The 19,041-nt window shown below is 43.4% G+C and overlaps 1 protein-coding gene across 3 annotated transcripts in view; it reads right to left on the reverse strand.

Moving 5' to 3' along the window:
* Positions 1-19,041, reverse strand: part of CPNE1 (copine 1) — a 43,488-nt gene that overhangs the window by 11,806 nt on the left and 12,641 nt on the right. For all 3 annotated transcript variants that reach the window (XM_027740452.2, XM_027740453.2, XM_027740451.2), the window contains 6 exons: positions 4,391-4,519; positions 3,737-3,916; positions 2,928-3,002; positions 2,699-2,770; positions 1,945-2,028; positions 1,392-1,481 (listed from right to left, as the gene is read on the reverse strand). In XM_027740452.2, coding sequence (XP_027596253.1) covers positions 1,392-1,481; positions 1,945-2,028; positions 2,699-2,770; positions 2,928-3,002; positions 3,737-3,916; positions 4,391-4,519 — 630 coding nt within the window. The remainder of the gene's footprint in view (positions 1-1,391; positions 1,482-1,944; positions 2,029-2,698; positions 2,771-2,927; positions 3,003-3,736; positions 3,917-4,390; positions 4,520-19,041) is intronic.

Below are 19,041 nucleotides of genomic sequence, written 5' to 3' on the forward strand. Positions count from 1 at the left end.
TAGTGTTAGTGCTAGTGAAACACCTGCCTGTCACCCTGACTGACTGACTTCCCCAGCCTGTTAAAGACAAGAACAGTTTAATCCTTTTTCACAGCTGCATTGGGAAACTTAACAGACTATTTGCACATGCATTGAGAATTTTGGCTCAAATGAACTAACAGCAAAAATCTATCCTTTTGAAGAAGCAAGTCACTCCAAAGTGAACTTCAAAGCACAGAAAGCTTCTGGAAAACAAACAAAACAAAACAACAACACAAATATTTTTGGACTATAGAAACACAGCCCCACATAACAGAACAAACCATGCCATGTCGTGCCAGTTCTGACAAACATGCCTCTCTCAGCCATCTCCTTCACACATCTGCTGCTCACTCTTGGACCAAGAGATTTTTCTGACCTAAGACTGTTGATTCCTCAGCAACAAAAGCTCATGAACACCACTTAGAGCACTGCCACCTATCTAAGCCCAGCACATCTGAACACCTATTTCCAGGTTAATAACCTCAGTAATTCTTTGGACCTGCCACACTGCACAAAAAACAACATTAGCATGCATGCTTTTTGCTAAACCTTCCAGGCCAAGCTTCCAGCATGAGATATCTTCAAAGACTGGATGGAACAGGAAAATTCTGCAAATGCAAAGTATTTAGGTGTTGGATAAGCAGAGAGAAACTATATTCACACAGAACTATCTATTAATTGAAATGCCTTTAAATTATCAATGCATTGCTTAGAAGAAAAAATAACAAATTAAGTTGCTATGAGACTTTCTTTGGCAGAAACATATTAAAAGACGTCATTGTTCTGCTGCCACCTCCGTAAGCCAGGACCAGAGAGAATTAGTCATCATATACAAGAACACAGGGAATTGCAGTTCTGACTCAAAACTAGATTTCTACTTGAAATAGGTAGAAAGAGAGTTGGGAGAAGCCTGCCAGTCTCATGAATGGACAAATGTGACAGATGCCTTAAGGTCCTCTCAGTGTCAGTACCCCAAGGCAGTCAAGCTTGTCCAACATCTGTGAGCTTCTCAGTTAACTTAGAAACAGTGGTAGAAAGCCCCCTCCAAAAAAAATCAAAACCAAACAAGACACCACTACTGAAGTCCAACCTGAAATCCTGGAAAGAATAGTAAAAAGAAAAACCAGTTATAATTCTTCTCATGACTAACCATTAGAAACTGTGTCACTTTTGCACTTCTCAATTTGAAAACTCATAATATTTTAATACAGACATACTTAACAGAATATGATCACTTACCTGCCACGCTACAATTCTAGAAAGGCAATCTAAAAATTAAAATATGACTAGACAGCCTGATAACTCATAGTTAGCATAAACAGAGAACAGATTACTTGTAACAACAAACAAAGAATTTCTGAAGGCTGTACCTTGATAGGTTTATTAAAATCTCCACCACAGAACGTCTGCAAGGGAACACTGAACTTCCTCCAGCATGGATTTAAGTTGTTCTTGATCACCTTAAAAAAATTTCAGCATAATGTCATGTGAGGGATGCAGCATGCAAGTCACTAAGAAACATGACATGAGGGCTCTGCATGGCAAGCTGAGAACAGCCTCAGTCAGTTCAACCCTGACATGCATCGAGAGCCAAGCAACAGCTCTGTCAGAAATAAAAGACAGATGTTCAGGGTTAAGTTCAGTTTGAGAGCCAAGACAACCTAACAGCTCAACCCACGAAAAGGGAGGAGAGTCACTCTTCTCACTTGCTGTCTGTGGTCAGGCTCCTCACTCAGCAGCTTCATCCAGTAAACAGGCAGCAAATAAAGAATTTGCTGCAGGCTCAGTTAGCAGAATTCCTTTTTATAGGGTACAACTTTCTCTGCAAACCTGGTGCAAAGCATGACCAGGAGTGGGACTCCCACTCTCAATAGGAATTAACTGTCTGATCATCTCAGGAAAAACACTGTGTGGAAATACTACCTCTGATCTGTACACGAGCTGCCACGTTCCAGCATCACCCTGCTTGTAAAACTCCAGAAACGGATCTGATTTACCTAAGAAATCCTGCAAACAAAAACCCAGCAGAAGTCATCACATTTTATCCAAAATGAGTAAAGAGTTGGCTCATCAGTACACAATACTTCAAACAAAGCACAAAGTCAAACAAACTATACATTTGTTTTCTTTCCTTACTTTTATTTTTCTCTTTCAAACTGCTGCACTTTATAAATCATCAGAATTTATCAGTTCCAGTTCCAAGATCGCCCCTTCAGACCATGTTTGTCACTATATAAATCACATCATTTTGCTGACTGAGAAGTTAGGTCACTAAATCCCTGGATTGGTCTTTGGCTTCAAATAACAATGAGCAGCACACCTAAATTTCCATCTTTTCTTCTTTAATGAAAAAACAGAAAGATCACTTTACAGCTACAGTACTCAGCAGAGACAGTTATGTAGCCAAACTCTATTAATATACATAATGTTCCAAAGCCAAATTAATGCCCCAAAACCTAAACCTGGCAGTTGAGTTTCTGGTTTGACATTGTGGTTTCCAACATGAAATTGTGTCTCCAGTTGACTGCACTGTAAATAACAAAACATGGCGAGCCTTTGCTCACGCATGGATTACTGTCTTAGCTGAATGTCTGCAAACACAGAGAGGTTCCTGGACAAAAGGCACAAACTGTAACTACTACAGAAGCATGCAATATAATTTTAAAAAAGTCAATACCTTTTTGTCCAAGCTTTGGGCTTCAATTTCTAGGTACACAACCCTGGTATCTTTAATCTCCTCTGCTGAAATCTGTGCCACAGAAATTCAGGGGTAAAAAAAAATTAAACAAGAGATCAGAGTTCTGCTCATACTTTGTCCATGAAAGAAACTCTTAACACAAAACCAGAAATGCTGCTTTGTCCCAGCCAATATATGAAAGAGTTTTTCCCAGAAAACCCTTATTTACCGTAATAGTGCCCTTCCCTGCTGGCTTTCCCGGCTTCAATTCCAGCGGTCGGGTGAACACAGAGCTGGACACAACCTGAGGTTAAAAGACAGATAATCTAAATATCAAGTTAGACAGAGGGCAAAGAATTCTTCTTCAGGTGCAAAATTTTCAAACTCTCCTAAAAGTTCTAAGAAGATTTAAATGCATTACCAACAGTGACAGACATAAGTTTGTGCTTCTGACTGGCTATACAGTCTGAAAGTTATCTTCTCTCACTATCCAGGAAACACATCTCCAAAGTTAACTGTAGCCGTCTAGTTTTGCTGCCTCTGTGACACAAGAGCCAAAAAGCTACAAAAACCAGAAAATAGTATTAAATTTATTGAGTCTTTCTTTAATAAATGTGAGCCTCGCTTTTCTTCTCCTACCTCACTATACAAACCTCTCCTCAGGAAACAAGTACAGAATCTCCAGTAGTCTTATTTCCTCAAAGTTACTGCCTGATGGTCCCTTTGTGCAAAGGAAGCTCCATGAGAGCTCTCCAAGCTCTCTTGCTTCCTTACTCCCAAACTGCCTTTGGTGCTACAAGTGCCTCCTAAGTTAAGCCATTAATTACACATCATGTGTATTTCTAACCTTCACTTTGTGATTGACACAATGATTTTTCTAACTATGTGCAACAGTAACACAAACTAACATGTTTAACAGTGTGTTTTCAAATTTGAATGTGTACAAAGCCTTTGATAAAGCAGATTTTCACCTAATTTTTCATAATATACCCAACTCTTGCTGCTACTTTGTAGATCATTTGACACACCTCCACATACCTGTCCCAGCGTGCACTCAATCCCTCCCAGGTAGTCATCGTCATTTAAATCCAAGGTCTTGTTATCGATGTCATACACGCCGAATTTCAGCTTCTGCACTTTCTCGAAGTAGTAATCCACCACCAGTTTCTTGCAGAATTCAGGGTCTTGGCAGTTCTTGATCCTCTCCGTGCGATCCAGCTGCACAAACACACAGGAGCAAAGCTGTTAATGGCGAGGAGGAAGCACATGTTCTCCCACACAGCTTTCTACTCGCACCGGGTGAACACAGGCACCAGCAGGGCTACACACGCCCGACCACACCTCCTGTTTGGAGATGAACCAGGCTGACCGATGGCTCACCAGGAAAGGAAATGGCATTGGAAAATAAACATTAATGTATGGGAAAATTCTGACAATGAGGGGGAAAAAGTTGGTGAAACACTGTATTCTGGAGTGTGTGCTCTGGGGCAGGTTATACTGTAACAGGCAAACGAACCTCCCGATCCAACTCTGAGCAAAAGAGCGAGCGATTAACAAAACCACTGCAGGTTTGAGCGTGGGCAATGGGACTGCTCACCCACTGAAAATCCGAATTCAGCGTGTCACGCACTCGGCTAGGAACACCTGCGGGATGGAAAGGGGGAGACCGGGCGCGTTCGGGGCCGCTCTTACCTCAGCCCAGCGGCCGCCCCCCGCATCCTGCAGCAGGACGCAGAGCGGGTCCGACCTGGAGCGCAGGTCCTTGTCGAGGAGGCTGCGGCAGGACACGGACAGCTCCACCCGGGACACGCAGGCGGCCATCTGCGGGCAGAGCAGAGCAGAGCGGAGCGGAGCGTCAGGGGCGCGGCCCGGCCGGGGCGGGGCCCCGCGGTACCGGCGCTGCGGGCACGGCCCCTCCCGCCCCTCCCGGCCCCGGGCACGGGCAGCGCGGGGCGCCGGGCACAGAGAGACCGGGCACAGAGAGAGCCCGGGCACAGAGAGAGCCCGGGCACAGAGAGAGCCCGGGCACAGAGAGAGCCCGGGCACAGAGGGAGCCCGCCGTGCCCCCGGCACAGAGAGACCCTGGGCACAGAGAGACCCTGGGCACAGAGAGACCCTGGGCACAGAGAGACCCTGGGCACAGAGAGCCCGGGCACAAGAGAGAGCCCGCCGCGCCCCCCGGCTCGCCCCGCCGCCGTCCCTCGGCTCCTGTATCCACCTATTCCTGCCGGGCTCTGCCTGTCGCTCCCGCTGCCCCCGCAGGCCCGTCCCTCTGCCCCGGTGCTGCTCCTCCAGCAGAGGAGCCCCTTCTCCGGGGCCGGCGCTCACAGCCCCGCGCAGGGCAGGGACAGGGACCCCGGAGAGCCGAGACTCGCCCCTCGCGGTGGGAGCTCCGCCAGAGCCCCCCCTGCCTGCAGGGACCCCCTGCTCGCCCACGGAAACCACGGAGCACCCGTGCTCTGCCCTGCTCTCTCCCGAAAAACCTTAACATCAGCCCGTGACCGGGGATAACTACGTGTTATTGCACATGGAACTGCAGACGCTTCTGTTCGAGGAACAGCTCTAATTCTCAAAACGGAATTCAGAAGGCAAACCTTCAAGCATCAAAACATTACAGAGACTGGACAGTTTGAAGGCTCTAACAAATGCTTTAAATGGGAACACTTCATAGAGAAGTTCCTTTGGAGTTTGGAAAATAAGCAATTATTTGTTTGGTCTTTCTAGTACTCGAGTATCCCATGGCTTTCTCATACTTGCAGGGTGTAAATATTTATCTTGAAGAGATGAACTTCTACTGCACAACCTTTAATCCCTTGGACATCCCAGTCTGCAATCTGCCCTGGACAGATGTTAACGACGTCACTTAATACACCAGTGCACGGCACTCAGATGCTCCAGTAATGGTGGCAGCACAAAACCAGCACTCAGTAAGAATTAGCAAAGCTTTAGGCAAAGACAATCATAGTTCAGCTTCAGCTTTCAACTAAGGTCATCATCATATCATCTGTTTTAACGCCAGCATTTTCAGAGGCTTGTTTGAAGGAGTCTGGTCAACTGTTCAAACTACTGGCTGGAGCCATCCATCTTCCATTCAGTTGCCTTCAACCCCAAATAAGATTCACAGAAGAAACCATTACCTTTAATAAATACATTTCTCCTAAAATCTCAAGTCACAGATACCAGGTTTTTTCTTCATCCACACATGCCATTCCACCAGACCAGCTTACATCTCACACAGCCTCACATCTGCGCACTCTGCGGTTCCACACGACCCTACAAATTTGTACAACACCCGTTGACAACAAGGAAGGTCAGGATATCCAGTCTGGGCTCCCCTGCCAACATTTTGCCTCTGTTTTCCTCTACTACCACAGAGATTTCTGTACTCACAGGAGGCACCTTTCCTCTCCACTAGAGCTGAAAGGATGAGGAGTAAAGTCAACCTCAAAGAAACAGCTCCCCATAAGCTTTAGATCCCCAATCAGCTGTGGTCCCTTTCTGGGAGGAAGCCACTACTGCAGGTCTCAAGATGCACTCAGAACAAGCCTGTACATATTTATTCCATGTTACAAAGACTCCAAAAAGGAAGAGTCTGAGATGGGAACTGCTAAGCCACACAATGAAGCCAGCAGGTGAAGGGATGCAAGTTCTCAAACCCAATCACCTCTGATCTGCTACTTGAATCTCTTCTCCAGGTCAGGAGCAATAAAATCATAAAAATACGTCACTTTCAAGGATTTGTCTTTCAGTACCCTAATACTCAGAAGCCTGTCCCATCCAACTGTTTTGGATTTAGTAATGGCAAAGGATTTCCCTTGAAACACAGCCCAGATGTTCTGCTGAACTCCTGGGGAAGTTACAAACCACAAGGACTCCTTTCCCACTGTATCTCCTTGCTCTATCCAGAGATCAAAGAGCACTGGTTGGTGCACATGACAACTGAAACCCAAGAGAGCACAGCCAGGCCAGCTGTTGGGAGTGACTGAGCAGGAGCTGTCCTTCTAACCAGCTGTACTCCTTCCTCATCAACTCAGGGGATAACAAGAAAGTGGCTTTAACAACTACAGACAGAATCCTTACAGAATGAAGAAGGACGGCTCCTTAAGAGACTCGGATAAAAAAATTCATGTTTAATCTGAAAACATCAGTTTGAACCTCAGCCAGCAATTGTTTCTATATTACTACCTATGGATGTCCTCAAAGAGCCCACACAACCTTCTTTTCACTTCGCGGCTTTCCAAACACTGTATGATGTTCTCCAGTATCAATCCATTCCTTGAATAACAGCAGAAGAAAACCCTGATCATAGACATCCCAGCAGCAAGAGTGAGGAGTAGTTGGTCTGTTAAGACACAGCATCCATTTCAGCCAAGCCTGAAGATCTGCTTAGCCCCCACTTAGGCAACTTCGCCCAGTCACTCTGCTCATGCACTTACTGAGCAGCATAAATCTCTGGAAACCTGCCTGCATCCGAAAAGATCAAAAAAATCAAAAGCTTAACATATCTGCATCCCTAAACACATATACAAAAAAACCAAATGGAAAGAAAAAATAGTGAAGTTCCTCAGCAATTAGGAAAACTAGCCCCTACTTCAGTTATCAGTGATTTTTAAACAGGATTTCATTATGATCATATGGGCTCCAATTTTCTCTTTTCCTCCCTAAAGCAAGATTTCTGGAATTTGCTTTCATTTTCACAGTAAACTGTAATTTACTATAGTAATTGCATCTTTCTAAAAAAACCTGAATAGTTCATCCTAAATGTATCAGTTGACTTTCATCTCCACCTTTCTCCACAAAGTCCCAGTTCCCTTCCTCCGAGAGGAGTGACCATCCCAAAAGCTTTGAAAACACCAGCAACTAGTCCTTGGACTCAGAACCACCCCAGCCCTAACTCCCTCTCCCCATTCCTCTTTCAGCCTGTGATGCTTTCTTTGTGTTCTGCACTTCCACACAACCCTGCAACAGCATCCTGGCATTCCATCACTCGGAGCTGCCCCGCTGGCACGTGCCAGCTCTCTCCCAGAGACAAGCCCAGGGATCAGCAGGTGCTTCACCACTTACCAGAGCTGTGCAACGGCCACCCCACGGGACAGAAAGGCTCCAGTGGTTACTAAGCTCGAGCAGTGCACGAAGGCTCTCATCTCAGGCTAAGCACACATTTGGTGTAATTAAACTGAAAGAACCTGGGGGTGTATTATTTTTATTAACAGCCTTCCTTTCTTCCTCATCTACACTCAAGAACACCGATTGCATTCAGCCTGCACGCTCGAATCAACAGTTCAAAATCACATTTCATGTTGTTCCCCTGGGTTTTCAGAGAGCACCCTTATTTATATCCATTCATACACACAAAATAAGTTTAGCTTTTAGACTTGCAACAATATTTACGATGAAAGAATATTCACATTTGTTGCAACGTTCAATTTTTTCTATTTTCCAACAGTTCCAGAAATTCTAAAATGCATTGATTTCTTATTTACCCCTCACAGCCATCCTTGATAACTAATATTGATGTCTACTATTTGAACCTTCTGTTTTACAGATGACAGTGAATATTTCCCAAGCAAAATCAGCAGCTAAAGCAAACTGCTTTCCATAAAGGTATCACATTTCATTTATAAAGGATTTATTACAGATCAGCTTGCAATAATGACAGTTTAACAATCTCCAACTTGACTGCCACTGGCAGATTAAAGTACAGCACGGTCTGGAAGTCACAAAACTATTCCAGACACAGAAATTCAGTTTGCCAAGTAGAAATGGACTCCAAAAGTTATAATAAATTCAAATTCTATTTGAAATACAGAAAACAGAGCTACTGGCTACATCCCAGCACAGCAGGTTCAAAGGAAAAGGCAGCACAAGCAAGCCACCAGGTAAGTGCTGTTGGTCAAGACAGCCTGTAAAATCACAACTGAGGTCATGTTACACCCCCATGAACAACAGTTACACTGACAAAAGCCACACACATCTGATCCAGTGCTCCCACAGCTCGGGGAGCTCCCTGGTGAGAGGCATCACCTGTGAAGCTTCATCTTGAGCCAAATTCTGTACATCACTTCCTCAAGGGAAGGTTCCAAACCTCAGCTTCAGATCCATCAGACACCTCTATTTTTTCCCTTTAGTTAGAACTGCACATGATATAACACCACATTTTGAAGAAAAAAATAACACGTTACCCATGTTATCCCTACAAACTCTAGAGCAAAATGCTATTCCTAGAAATCTGCAAGCACACACTCCAGAGAAGTCTTTCACTGCCCAACCAAGTACAACACACAATGGCTCCAAACTAGGTACACATTAAGAAGTGCCCAGACAACCAAACTGAGGTCCAGTTTAAAAATTCAAAATCATTTTCACTGTGCATACCACGCTGTAAAGATGATCATAAACTTCAACAGCTGTGTAATACACATGGAAAGATAAATCTCATCTTTCCAACAGAGCTGTTCTACACCAAAATGAAACGCAGCAGTAAAGAAGTCGGTCCTAAATAATCAAAGCAAGCCCAGAAAACGCTACATTCTAGGAAAATCACATAGGACACCTATGCTACCCATTCAGAAGAATAAGGAATTACCTGCTACTTCCTCAAGTTTCTTAAAAGCATTTCAGAACTTCCAACCCTTTTCATGTTTTTCATCTTTCTGCAAAAAAAGCAACTTCCTTTCTCATAGAAAAGAACATTCTCCAACATAAAGAAAGTCAACACATAGACAAGTCTAATATTAAATTTATTATTCCCTTAGTGATTCAGTTTAACCAAAGCTTAAAAGCAAGTCAAATGTAAGAGAAGAAAGAACTGTGTACCTATAGATGAAGAAAACTCCGAAACAACAGTGATTAAAGGTTTTAGCTGTTCTAGTTCAGAGTTTTGGAGAGTCTTGCATTTCCCCAAAATGACACATATGGGTGCCTGAAACACAAACTTCTCTGTACTTACCCCTCGTGTAGGAGTGTCACCATTTAGTCAATTAAGGACCAAGTGTTGGACTGCCTAAGGTGAGAATTATTGAATTACATCATTTGTTTGATACACTTCCACCCCTCAGGAAGCCTGAAGGCCAGAGGCTCCCCTTTAGGCTGGGGAGGACGAGGTGAAGACAGCAAGCACAGGGTGAGAAGGGCATTGTGACTTGAATCACCTCAGCAAGACAGCTCACAGAACCCTCCGAATCGCTCAGAGGACAAGAAAAACCTAACAATTCATGGCATCAAACACCATCAGCAGTATTTTTAGTAGTGCCAGGAGTGATGTCTTCTGGAGAGCAAACATTAGCACTATCACTGAACACAGCCTTGCAGGTCAGCCTGGTTTCGCTGCCCCGAGATGAAATCCGAGCAAGGATTCAGCACAAGAAAACCTGCAGTTTGTTCCCATTTAATCACACTAAGAAATTCTCATCAGCTACAGAACGCTGTAGAGGATACCCAACAGGCTCTGTTTCAGCATACATCACATATTAGACATTAATTTAACACCTTGGTTAACTCAAGCTCGAGGCTTTAGTGCACGTGCTCCAGGACAGCTGCTTTCCAGTGAGCTCACTCAGTCCTGGACTGAGCACAGCTCCTGCCTTACGTTCTGCTTACAAACTCTGCACAGACATCAGCAATCCTGCCAGCAGTGGCTGCCAAATGCAATTCTCATCATCTTGGCCTTATGCTGCCCAACAACTGCAGAAACAAACCCAACACATGTAATACAGCATCCCAGGTAATTAACCTTGCACTTCCCAAAAACCTAATGTCCCTTCATCCTTGTCTATTGCTTAGTTTAATCCCATGTCTTGCAGCTATCACCCAACTTTCTTCAAAACAGCTTCTCTCTTTTTTCTGCTGTGATCCCAGAATGTGCAGACCAGCAGAAGCAATGCTTTTTTCCCATTACTAGTTCAATTTTCAGGGGGCAGCCTGTTACATTTTGGCTTTTGATAATACAAAGCTGCTTCTGGTGTTAAGGTCAGCATCACTTTCTAAATATATTATCAAAACAAAAAATTCTAATTTGATCTTCCTTTTCTGAGTCCTGTAAGGGTCTAGAAGAAATCATAGAGCCAGGTTTGTACTACTAGATGCACTAAAATGCATCTTTATTTTAAACTGAGATTAAGAGTCTAATGAGAAAGACCACAGCCCACAGATTTTATTCGTCAATAAAGGCTTTTTCTAGCACACCAGCTCTTCCATGGGCCACAGAGCCTCATCCCACAGCCCCAGAAGCTCTGCAGAAAATATAAATGGCTACAATTTTTTCTGCCAGTTCATTATTCCTGGTGGTTTGCAGTGGGGATGGTTAAGATCAACATTACTACAGGTCAGGACACTCACTCTTCTCCATACTGTGTACCAAGCTATCTGTCACCACACATAAAAGAGGGTTAATTAACTTATTACAAATTTGACATATAACCTGAAACAAAAGGCATCTCCTAATTGTTATAAAAGATAGAGAACACCTTTCCAAACTGCTCTGGAAGCTGCATTCAGTCCTGGTACAGAGAGCCTATGGTTCATCAGACATTAATTGCAGGGACGAGAGCTCCCAGGGAGGACAGGCCCGTGTTTCCCACAGGGTGATGCAGAGGAGAGCAGCAGGACAGCCCAGCCCCGAGCTCTAGACTGGACTGCAGGCCTGGTGCCAACAGCTCATCGACTGCCACACACCTCGGGGGCTGCACAACTCACAGAAGTCACAACTGGCTCTGCTCACTGAGTTGTCTGCTGCACAGTCCCACTGAGGAGGCAAAGCTCCCATTTATAATAATAACAAGCTTAGAACAGTTTAAAAAAAAAAAAGCTAGAATAAAAAAAAATCACAAATGGGATTGTAATTACCAGAAAAAAATGCAAACAAGAACTTGAGTCAATTCACCTTCCTTACTGCAGCTCTGCCCCCTCAAGGAACAAAAGCCAAGTATCAACTCCAGGAAACCAAGACCTTCGTCTACAAATTCACCTTTACACTGTTCCATGTTCACTGCTAATTTATACACCATTAATATCCCCTTTAATCAAAACTGACAAGCTCAAAGAAATGCCTATGCATGCCTCTACTATATATATATTCCCCCCTTTTCTGAGAAATAAGTAAAGAAACTGATAGGTCAGAAAGGAAATTATTTCGAATACTAGTTTGGAACATACTAAATTACAAAGAGGTTCAAATTAACACCTGAACTTAAGCAAAACCTGTTGCTTTTTCCAACCTCTTCATGCAAAGAAAACATGTTTAAAAGTTCATCATAGCATTAAGTAGTAGAATATCAAAACCCATTTCCTTGAAAAACTAACTTAAAGGAGCTTGGGGCTTTGAAGTCAATCACTGGATTTAAGCTGCAATCCTAAAGGTGCTCACTGACTCCTCCCAAAAAGTAAGATTTTTTTCCCGTTCCTTTCATATTTACTCAACCACTTTTTCTTTCCCCTCACCATGATTCTCAGGTATTTATTACTGTAACATAAAGAAAAACTTAACTGAAAAACAGACTTAAAAGCTCAACCACACTGACCTTTGTAAAAGCCCCAAACATGTATTTTACATTGCAAGTCATCTTTGCCTTTCTGGAGTAAGCTCTTGTTCTTTCCCTCAGAACTCCAGCTATTTCCATCTCAGGCACAAACAGCCAAACATTCTGTCCCACGCCCCCAGCAGATCCAGCTGGCGAGGACTAAATCTTCCACTTTTTAGTCCAAAGTCAAGCTGAGAGTGAAGACTCCACCATACTCATCCTCTTTGGTTCTTCAACTCCACTGCAGCATCACCTGCAAGTACCTCACACACCATTCCCTGACACGCACCCACCATTCCTGAAGTGATGTCTTGGCACTCGTTCTGCCAATCCCTTTCACACCCTCTACCCTTCCCAAAGGCTGGAAACCTAAACCACCCTGTACTCACACTACAGCCACACGAATTTACCCCCTTCCCCAAAACTAGCCATAGTATCCCACAGGTGACTCCAAGGCAGAAGTTCATTCAGTCCATCTGCCCAGACCAGTACATGCTGTGCCAACAGCATGAGTTCAAAATTAGACTTTAAAAATAAATATGCCAACAACACAGTTTACTGACCTTTGCTGCTTTATCAAATTCATATGAAGAATTTTGGTAGCCACATAATACCAACAGCCACTTGGTCAATGAAAAGCTTGCCATGCTTTCTTGGTTCTATTCCACTTGCTGAATGATCACCTGAAATGGCTGAGATACTCCAGAGGAATTCTTTAGACTATTCTCAGTTGCCTTGCAGCTACTACTGCACAGTGACAACTCTTGCCTAAAAAATTAGTAAGGACATAAAGCAGAAGTGATCTTTCAACTTCTCACACTTTACAGAATCACATTATCCCTTCACATTATATAATTCAGGCTTTCTTCTTCAGGGTCTTTAATCTTGAATCTAGCTCATGAAATATAATCTGGGAAAAAAACCTTAATACTGCTTCTGCAGTACTCCCAAGAAATTGATTTCTTTGATTTATTCAGTGCAAGTTGAGGCTTTCTAATTCCAACACTTTCAGTTCTTCTTTCTCCTTTTGAGTATATGCTTTTTTTTAAATTCACACTCCCATACTATTTTTCTGCCACTCTCACCATTTGTAGTATGAACATCCTAACTTCTCCATCCTAATCTGCTGCAGAATGATGCTTTGAAACAGAACAATCTAAAAAATCCACCACCACAAAACCTGACATCAAGGAAGTCGAATCAAAGAAAGGATATGGCAAGGGCTTTTAAAAGTTGTTTTTTCTTTCCCCCACCCAGACTAACAATAGAACAATATAAAAGCCACAAACACCAAACTGACCTCGTGTTCCCTTTCTGCTCTGTTCCAGATGCCAGTGTACCTTCCCAAAAGCACAAACCCATTACAACAATGGATTCAAGCCATTCCACTTGTCTCAGAGCCAAGTGGGCCAAAATGACCACACAATCTCCCTGCATTAAGGGAGATTCCACGAATGCAGACAGACAGCTATTTCCTCAAGTGCTTCTTCCCTGTCTGCCATCAGTCTGTGCACTGCAACACCTTACAACCTATACCCCGAAGAAGCCTGTTGTCAGTAGGTTTGAATTTGCTACAAAGGTGTTCCACACCCTTTGGAAAGCATGCCTCTGCCAGCCAAGCCCCTGGAAACCCTACGACTCCCACCAGTGAGCATCTTTCGTTTCTCACAGTTCCAACAATTTTTTAATAAATATGACCGAACTGAGGCAGACAGAATTCTCCAAGCAAAAACCTCTCTGATGAAAAACCTAGAGTAAATTTAACCACTGTAAAAGCAGGAATTAAATTACATTCCCTCTAAGCAGAGAGACTTGGAGTTATCAGCATCAGGTGAAGCTGGAAGCTCGGGTCCCAGCCTGCAGAGCAGTGCCTGCCTGCAGAGCCAGGACGTGCATCCCTGGCTCGGCACCGGCTGTTCATCGCAGCGCCTTCACCAACAGGGCTTCTCTGGGCACCTGATGCAGCAGCACAGGCATCTGAGACCACAGAAAGATAAAAACAGTACCTGTGAGCTGCTCAGAAACACTCAAAAACCCCAGGTTCTTCCTACCTTTTCAAGCCTAAACAGGGGGAGTTGATACACTACACCACCCACCGTGCCTGGGGCAGAACTCCAGGGATTCCTCTCACCTTTCACACTAACAACTAAATGATCCTGTGGTCCTATTCACTCACGTCTCTGCACTGAAACAGCTGGTATTTCACAGAGCTATAACATTATCTGCAGACGCATGAGGAGTCAGAGTAAATTCACTTACTATTTTTTTTAAAACAAAGTACTTCAGGTTTCAGAAAACTTTTTATTTTTGCTGCTTGAAGTATTTTTACAGGCCCAACTGAGGACAAAATTTAATAAAAGAAGTGGCACAAGCCATCCAGCAGAAGGAAAAGACAGTCTTTTGCTCCTGGAGTCATTAAAGTAGCCAAATATTAACTACTCATTCAAAGAAATAGCATGACATAGTGCTTGTGCTGCAATGAAGAAATGCCACTGGATTATCATCTGAACAAAAATACAGTGTCAGTTATTCAAAGGGAGGGATAAATGCCCACATGACAAAAAAGGCCTTCAAAAAATTCAGAACATTTGTGCAGCAGGTCATGGTGTTGTGTATGCAATTTTCTACATATATTTGAAAGGTTTTTTTCTTTAAGAGATGCACCCAGTTTAAATGCTTTATATATACACTGACTTAAGTGACAACAACTACAGTTGTCTTTAAAAACCTTAGGAAAGACAACCAAAAACTAGTGTGATTTACAACCTAAGAAAACACAACAGTGCAGGGCTCAAGTTTAACTGTTTAACTCCTTTAGATCAATTACCTGTCTCATACTATTCTGTCATTAACAACTGAATTTACATTTCAGATCAGTTAAAAATTTAACTACTTAGTCACTGGTTTATTGTGCTCTTTTTCACATAAGCTCAGATATGAAGTTTCTGAACCACAAACATTCTTCATTAGATTAGGGTAGCACTTGGTTGTTTTCATTATGATTAAAGCTGAAAGTTTGGCCTCAACCTCTCGATTTCAGCCCTAGTGCCCCTTCCCTGATGTTCATGTTGATGTGCCCTTAAAGTGAGGATGGAAACACTCTGCCACTACCACACTGGTTACTGGGACACAAATTCGCTCCAACACTCCCACACTTACCTCCTGAAAGCACTCACTGAAAGAGAGCTCGAAGCACTATTACAAACACTCCATTTATTCATGTGACTGGACCTGCAGCACAGAAGGCAGGCTCTGCAGCAGTGCTGGAACGGAGCAGGGGAATCCCAGGCAAGTGTAGCAGTGACATTTAACAACTCTGCCTCCCCTCCTTAAGGAACGGTTTCCCCTACAGTCAATGAACTGCCAGTGCCTAATTTTACTTTAATTAGCCTCTTTGCTTTTGTAGCTGGTTGCACTAGTGTTGCTCAAGCACACGAAATTTTTAAATTCTGCTCTTGAAAACACTTGCCTAATAAAGAAACAGTACCAGCAACCATCATTTTCACTTTAGAGTTGACCTTGGTGTTCAAACAAGCAAGGACTTTCCACATTCCATGTTCATCTCCCCTCAAAACAAGCAGCAATGCTTTGGTTTTATTGCTAAAAACTATGGCATTTTTGTTTTCATCAAGTTTCATAAAAAGCTCACATTAGGACGAACATTTTGGCAAATGCCACCACAGCAAGGTCACGAAGCAAAGAGGTGCTACACTGAGGCTTCAAATTTACTGAAAGAGGTCTTGTGAATGTCATCATAAAAGGCACTCAATCAAAATTACCTAAAAGGATTTCTTTAAGTAGTTTAGGTTCTGACTGGAGCACTATTTCCCTCCCCTAAATCTGCCTAGAAAGCATTTCTAAGCTTGCTACTGTCACAAAGAGCAATGATACATCCACATAGTCACATCTAATGGCAAACAGCCAACATGAAACTATTTGTTCCAAACTCTCAACCTGCTGGTTGGAAGTTCCACCTGCCTTCAGATGGTCAGACACCAGAGTGGTACCATCCAAACTATTCCTTGGTTAACAATACTGCAACTACAACACGAAGAGCTCAAGGAGTCACCAGCCTTCCAGCACAAAAAGCCAAGCTATGCCAGCCATAAGAGTTTTAGGCAGGATCAATTCCTATTTCCCCCATGCAAGCCTTATAAATCCTTACTTTTCAGTTTTAAACTTCACAGGGAAATTGCACTCCCACTGCAGTGCCCACTTCAGCCCCTGAAGTTATTCCTGGCTGTGATCTGTGATCAATCAGGTCTAATTCACTGGTAATTCATAGCCAAAGAACTCTCAAAAGTTGAGGAAAACCAGTGGGGCTGGTGTAAGAATAGCAAATACAGAGTGTTACAAAATTGACTTTGTGGAAATCAGACTCATGTTAAAAGAAAGCACATTCCCTGTTTCTGAAAGCTTACTTTAATATATTTGGGAAGCAACCAGTAAGACCATTTGAACTTCAGGCTGGAGACATGAGAACACACAAGAGGGACTGACACAAAGGAGTAAGCTTTGCCTCTGCAGAAGCAGTAAAGGAACTCAGGTCAGAATTCATCTGGCTGCTTCTCCCCAAAGCTGCCAAGCTGTGAACATGAACACACACAAACCCAGGAGAAGGATAACAAAGGAAGCTGCACAAAATTGAGCACTGGCGAGTGAAGAGTCACAGCCAAACCATCCAACACTTGTGTTCAGTCTGGAACTACAGAAAAGGAACACTCCCAGGGCTGCTTTTTTTCCACAGGTATGGATACCCAGGAGGGAAAAGCATTTAGGTCAAGGAGGTGGGGAGCACTAACAACACCCAAACATTCCACATAGTAACAAAGGTCCAAGAAAATTACCAACAAAGCCATCTGCACAGAAAACAAGCTCCGGTTATACCCACCTGTCATGAGAGAGGGAAAGAGCAGTGGGCTCCAGTACACAGCCACAAATCAATGTGCCTACTACCAACCAACAGGTTTGCTGTGGAAAAGGCAAATCCTTGAACCACAATCACATTCTCGCTGCCAAAAACAGATAGGAAGAGAACACCTTGAGGTTACTCTTCCCGCAGGAGCATTTGACAGACATCCTCCCTTCCTCTTCCTTCAGAAGAAAGAGTCATTTGCTCTGTACACAAACTCTAGCTCAGTTTTCCCAAAGCCACAAAAAAACCACAGTCACAGAACAGAGGGGAACATCAGCAAACCTGCGAAGGAGCAAAGATGAGCAAATGTATTTGGTGTCTCTACCTCCAGGTCAAAGCAGTTTCTGGAAAACCTTACAACAGAATTTAGCATCTCTCATTTTCTTTTGAAACACCTGCACAACACCTAAAGAAGCAAACTGACATAAAACTAATTTCTGTATGTCTCTAGCTAGACTCAACCTAATTGTTTCCTAATACATCAGTCCAGTTTCAAAACTGCTTCTTTCCAACCAATCATCAATATAGAAACTAGTCTTTTCTTTGCACTAGAATCCATATTAAGCAGGAATTGTAGTCCTTTGGTTCAGGGTCTAATGCACATATCTGAATAATCAGTCTAAACCAACTGCTCTCAAAGAGTGCAGAGGCCACCCAGAGGCTTTAAGTGCTCCCTAACATGCAGCAGTTCCAGTTTTCCAGGCCAGAAGGCCAACGCCGTTCAGTGCTCGCTGCTCAACCACCCGCTGAGGGCCAACAGCACCACTGCAGGGAGCAGCAACTTGGGAACCACCCCAGCAGAAGACTGAGGAGGAACAAAATACAACACCTGCAATCATTATCACAGCACTGGTGTGCCCGGGAACTGGAAACATCCTTTTTTGTAGAGTCTACAGTCTTCAGTGCTCCGAACTACTCTCAGCAAAACAAGCTGCTCATCTCACACAGTATAGGCAAGGCCTTGAAGGGCAGTCAGAGCCAGTGGGACTGACCAGCAGGTATGTTTTTCAGAAGGCAGAGGTTCAATGTCATCTGGTGCACAACTACAGTCATTTTTGCACCGATCCTCCTCTCCATTCGCCACAAATTCAGAGCACAGACATTCAAGGAAAACACTACATGCTATGAAAGGAATGCTACTTTAAAAAAAAAAAAGCACCTTTCAAGTATCTTTAAACCTACAGAGCCTCAAATCTCTCATAAACCTACACTTAGAAAATAGCAACAATTCATTAATAAAGAACTGGCTTTAATGCTGCCTGTGATATTACAGAATTAACTTGTGTTAACAACAAAAATCTGACTGCAACATTTACGTGTAACTGCTGGAAACTAAGTCACACTTTCATCTAACTATTGAAGTTCTTTCATGTAAGTCTCAAGTTTATCATTGACTAATTACATTCATTTCTAATTAGAATGGGACAAAAAAAAGGTATGTTTAACAGAAATCACATTGTGAATGTAACACTTTACCACTTACTTTGTTTCAGCAGTAGTACTCAGACACTAACACTTAAGGAGCTGCTAAAAACATCAACTTAGCCATTGACAGAACCACAAGTACCTTCTTTCCATCCCTTGAAGCCATCGGGACACCAGCTCACCGAGCCTATTGTTCCAAGGAGGTTAAAGCAGGATGTCACTTCCTGACACTCAGAGAGCACTGAGGCCAAAACAACTGGGAATCTGAGCAGCATCCACGAGCCGATTCTGTCTGGTGCTGCCTCTTGCTACCAACCAGCTCCAGGCGTACGTGGCAAGGGCAGTTGTGTACCTTCCACACTGGAGTCAGGACCTCAGAGGTCCTACTCCCTAAGGCTGTTCATGAACACAGACATGTGCAAAGCAAGCAATTTTATCAACTCTAGACGTGCAGTCTGTTAATATAAGGGCTTCTCTCATAATGT

The sequence above is a fragment of the Pipra filicauda genome, unplaced genomic scaffold, assembly GCF_003945595.2.
Source record: "Pipra filicauda isolate LSUMZ 115617 unplaced genomic scaffold, ASM394559v2 scaffold561_size491250_pilon, whole genome shotgun sequence".
NCBI classification, from domain to species: domain Eukaryota; kingdom Metazoa; phylum Chordata; class Aves; order Passeriformes; family Pipridae; genus Pipra; species Pipra filicauda.